This window comes from Vigna radiata, chromosome 10 (genome assembly GCF_000741045.1).
Source record: "Vigna radiata var. radiata cultivar VC1973A chromosome 10, Vradiata_ver6, whole genome shotgun sequence".
Taxonomy (NCBI): domain Eukaryota; kingdom Viridiplantae; phylum Streptophyta; class Magnoliopsida; order Fabales; family Fabaceae; genus Vigna; species Vigna radiata.
In genome coordinates, this window is record NC_028360.1 from 12,483,585 (window position 1) to 12,488,962 (window position 5,378).

Below are 5,378 nucleotides of genomic sequence, written 5' to 3' on the forward strand. Positions count from 1 at the left end.
GCATAACAATTTAATCAATCTAATAATCAAGGGTAGTATGTAAGATAGAGTGGAATAGATGAAATTGTTAGTACCCAGCAGCATCCATCCATCCATCTAATAATCAACATTTATTTTGCATGTTAATATTTTTATCCTCAAAATCCAATTTATTTAATTTTATTTTTCAAGTCTTATTATTTTAATTCACGTGAAAGAGAAAGCCATACGAGTCTCTTGGGAAAAACGATATTTGGTCTTACCATTTATATTACTTGTACGATTTGGTACACTTGCCAATTCGTCAACATCTTAGCGGTGGCTTGAGGTGTTGACAACAACGTTTGTGGCTCTAACGTTTCTGGAGGTGGAAGATGGAGCTGACGTGGCAAACAACTCTTTTTTCTTTAATTCAAAATTTACACGTCATATTACCTTAATGTTCCACGTATGAGAAAAAATGGACAGCTCATCAAGTTTTGGCCAGGGGGCATTTACACCTTTTAATTTTTTATGCGGTTAACAAAAAGGATTACCTTGAATCGTTTTTTCAAATGTTGGGATTGATTTTTAATTTTTAAAAGTGGTAGGACCATTTTGAACACAACCCTAAAGAGGTATTAAGCCTTATTTATAGAAGTTATATTTTACTAATAAAGGAATCTTGTAGTATGCACTAAAATGTTATTTTTTAAAGGATAAAAAAAAGTTATAAAATTGTAAACTTTTTTATTGTTCAAGAAAGAAGAACGTAAAAAGTAAAGTTATTGTGAAATAAATGTAAAAAATGTCAAATAAATATAAAAAATTTAGGTATGTCAAAAAATATTTTTCCAAACTATTATTCAAAAGGAAATAAATATACAACAGAAAAAGTCATCTTCGAAAGAAAAATTAAATATATAATAAAAAAGTCCATTGAAAAGAAAAACAACACCCTAAACATACACAAAATAGAATGTTAAAAAATACAGATGATCTGTTCACTGTTGTTTTCTATATGGAGAAGCCACAAATTGGCGTGCTACACCTATGCAAATTCCCCATAAGCATCAAATTAAGTAAATGAAAACTTGTAAACTCAGGTTTTTTTCCCTGTATCTAGTTGTTAAAACCCTAATTACATTTCCCCTCCCGCCTTTCTAATGCTCTTGCCTTTCCTTTTATTCACTATTTCCATCACTTTGTGCTTTTCTCAGCACTGATACCTTCTCTTTCCAACATATTAGAGAGAGTTTGAAAGAGAAGGTAAGAGACGTGATACGTTTAATTCTCTGTTGACAAAATACTAATAACTAATATTAATATTTGCTGCTAAAGAAAAGAAAATTCTTGTTTTCTTGCCTTCAAGATGAATTTCAACCAAACCATCTTCTCTTCGGCCACGCTGCTGGTCAGCATCCCTCTCTCACGACGTGAGATCTACAACGTGTGCATGGATCAGCCCATGAAGATTATCTCCGATGGCATTTGGAACCACCCCAATGGTTCATCTCCCACACAATCTGCATACACCATGCTTCAGATTCAAATGGTTATAATCTTTGCCATCACTCAAGCCTTTCATTTCATTCTCAAGCAATTTGGGTTCCCTTATTTCGTTTCACAAGTCATGGTGTGTCCCTTTTCTCTGCTCATCATCATCGTTTTCCTTTTCTTTTTTCAGTCCATCGTTCGGTTAAAAGTTGGTTCTAAACATGTGTTAAAACATTAGGGTTTGCATGTTTTTTCAGGCTGGTTTTCTGCTAGGGCCAACAATTCCGACAGGACCATTCGAAAAGTACAAGAAGATGTTGTTCCCTTTTGGGAGTGCTGATATCCTGAACACGGTGTCATCGTTAGGGTTCTCATTCTTCCTCTTCATAACCTCAGTGCAAATGGACCTGAGCTTGATCACGAAAACGGGGAAGAAGGCATGGGTCATGGCACTTTCCTCCTACTTCGTCTCCATAGCTATTGGGTTTTCCGTCATGAACTTGTTGTCTTCCCAGCTGGAACAAATAAATGATGATTATGACAGTTTCTCGAGCTTGCCAATGGTCATAGTAACTCAGGGCGGCGTTTCCTTCGCCGTCGTCTCGACCTTGCTCAACGACCTCGGAATTCTCAACTCCGAACTCGGTCGCCTTGCCCTCTCCACAGCTTTCGTCAATGACTTAACTGGTAAGACGGAATGTTTTTCTTCATGAGTCAAACTACTTTATAAAATAATATTTTAATAAAACACAGTTTTATAATTTTTACATACTTTTTACATACTTTTTTGTGAATGATACTGTAACAAATTTTTTACAAATGTATCACGTTTTCATTGGTCACGCCATTTTTTATTTTTTTTATTTTCTTAAAAGTTAACTAATGAAAATGTGACACAGTGTGAAAAATTTGTCATCCTAAAAGCATCAAAGTATCATTTTTGTTTTTTCATAGTCCTTTAACGTTTAAATTTGTAAAATTATTGTATGACTTATATTTAATTTTGAAAGTATTTAATTAAAGAGTATTAATAAGGATTATATTACATATATTTTTCATTAATTTAATACCTTTTGTAAGAAAAACAAAATGTACGACAAAATTATAAAGTTGGTTGAATTAAATAACTATATAAATTGGATTACATTTAAATTTCAAATGTAAAGTAATGGGATGGATATGGTGACTAAAAGTTGATGATTTTTGTGTTTTTGAGTTTTTCCATGGTTGTGATTTGCATTTTTGTACGATGATCAGGTGGAATCGCAGCAGGGTTCGGCGCAGACTATGTGAAAAGCGTGCAATTGGGATTTCCTATTCTAGTCACAAACGTGGTGGCTTTTTTTGTTTACCTAATCTGCATTCCACTGATTGGGCGACCGGCGATGAAGTGGATTGTGAAGAACACCCCAGAAGGGAAACCCGTAAGCAAGATATATATCTATTCCATCATAGTGTCGTTTCTGGGATTAGGGTTCTTTGCAGGGTATTTCAACCAACCTTTCTTAGTAGGGGCTATTATTTTAGGCCTTGCAGTCCCTGAGGGTCCACCATTGGGATCAGAATTGGTTTCCCAACTTGAGTTGTTTTGCAGTTGGTTCCTCACCTCAATTTTTGTCACATGTTGCACCATGAAGGTGGATCTCAAAGCCTGTGTACCTTTATCCTTCTTTGTGGTCGTGTTCCTCTTCATTCTATTAGCCCAATTGATTAAGATACTATTGTGCATGGGAATTTGCCGCTACTGTAAAATGCCCTACTCTGATGGTTTCTGCCTTGCTCTCATTTTGAGCAGCAAAGGTGTTGTGGATGTCTGCTCCTATGTCCTCATGTTCGATTCAATGGTACGTGATTAACTCTTGAATCACTCATTGATCATGCATGTTATAATAATAGATGTCAAAATAATATACCATGGTTATTTGTTAAGTAACTGGTTTTGATTCTTCAACCATTGCAGGCACAAAACAAACAAGTAATAGGGGTTTTGATCGTGTCGGTGTTGGTTCTGGGAACAACTTCGAAGATTGGTGTGAAAGCACTGTATGACCCTTCAAGGAAATACGCAGGGTATCAAAAAAGGAACATCATGAGCTTGAAGCAAAATCATGAGCTTAGGATTGTTGCATGCATCCAAAAGGCATACCAAGTGATTCACATGAAAAACGTGCTCCAGCTGTGTTCTCCTTGTCCAGAGAACACACTGGTGGCAGATATTCTGCATCTGATGGAACTGGTTGGAAGGTCCACTCCCATTTTCATTGCACACAGACTTCAGCAAAAGGTGGGGTCCTCCTACAACTACTCCGGGGAACTCATCGTGACCTTTGACCTTTTTGAACGTGACTATGCGGGTAGTGCCACCGCCAACACCTACACTGCCATATCCCCAATGGCACTGATGCATGAAGATGTGTGTCACCTTGCACTGGACAAAAACGCAGCCATTATAATCCTTCCATTTCATCTGAAATGGGGAGGGGATGGTTCGATTGAGTTAGAGGACAGCAACATAAGGTCATTTAACTCAAGGGTTTTGGAAAGGGCACCTTGCTCCATTGGGATTCTTGTGAGCCGTGGCCCTGCTGGGTTCAGCGCAGCAAATTACAAAGTGGCCATGGTTTTCTTGGGAGGAGCAGATGACAGAGAGGCCTTGTGCTTGGCTAAGAGGTTCACCAAAAACCTTGGCAACAGGTTGTTTGTGTATAGGTTGGTTGCATACGATCGTGATATGTCGAATTGGGAAGACATGATTGATGATGAGGAGTTGAGGGAGGTGCGTGGAGCCTATGGAAAACTTGAAAATGTTGCATACGAAGAGCACACCATAGAAGATGCATCTCAGACAACGGTTTTCATCAAAGACATAGCCAACAAATTTGATTTTATCGTGGTTGGAAGACGCTACGGAATGAGATCTTCTCAAACCTATGGCTTGGAAAATTGGACTGAATATTCGGAGTTGGGAGTCATCGGTGATTTGCTTGCTTCACCTGATATGGAGACTAGGGCTTCTATTTTGGTTGTACAACAACAGTCAACGGCTGCCTCATGATTACACACATTAGTCCTCATGTTTTGACTTTTCACAAAGATTCCAATTTTGTATTGGCCAAGTGTTATAAACACACTTGCTTTCAAGAGTAGTTCTTTAATATAAGGAAAGGATCCCGATATTTTAACATTCCTAATTTGACACTATTTTGACAACGTCATGTGTCGGCTTGTTATTGGACGTTTTTTTTAAAAAAAATTTCAAAAAAGTGATGTAATTTAATATGAAATGGTTTCAAATATTTGTTTCCGAGTTTGCCTTTGGCCAGATTCATGTGACATAAAAGTTCTCTTTCTTCCCTGTTTCATCAGTTGTTGAGTTTCTCCGACAGGTTCGTTCTCTTCCCTTATGGTCATCCAAAATCGTTTTCGTCTTCGTTTTTGTCATCTCACTGTCGTTGGTCCTTGTGGTTGCCCTCTTGGCCTTCGTTATCGGGGTGGGTGTTGCGGTGATTGCATCTTTTGGTTGTTGGTGTGTTCGTGTTGCGAAATGGCGAGTTCTTCGACCCGGGTAAGCGCGTTAATCTTTGGTTGGTTTGTGGTGTTTAGTGCTTGGTATTTGGAGTTTGGCTTTTGTGTTTCTTTTTTTTTTATTTAGGGTTTTGAAGTTTTGGTTTTTTGAATTTGTATGCAGTTGACAGTTCGTCACTCGGTTTCCACAAACTCTACACCAGCAACAAAGTCTAGTTGCAAAACTTAAAAGGAGGGTTCTTTTGTTGGAGGAAGAGGTGGCATTTGAGAAAGCTAGACGAAGACGACCAAAGGATGGTGGAAAGAGTGTGCCTCGTGAAGAACCGTCTATCTCCCCGAGAGTGTTCTCCCCGGGTGGTATTACTCCTCCAACGAAGACATATGTCAGGATGGGGTCG

General features: G+C 38.1%; 1 protein-coding gene across 1 annotated transcript; it reads left to right on the forward strand.

Annotated features, from left to right (window-relative positions):
• Positions 1-1,330: 1,330 nt before the first annotated feature.
• LOC106774842 (cation/H(+) antiporter 4-like) lies at positions 1,331-4,510 on the forward strand. The gene is made up of 4 exons (XM_014661872.1): positions 1,331-1,594; positions 1,713-2,142; positions 2,713-3,299; positions 3,416-4,510. The coding sequence occupies exons 1-4, from the start codon at positions 1,331-1,333 to the stop codon at positions 4,508-4,510; spliced, it is 2,376 nt and encodes a 791-aa protein (XP_014517358.1).
• Positions 4,511-5,378: the final 868 nt, after the last annotated feature.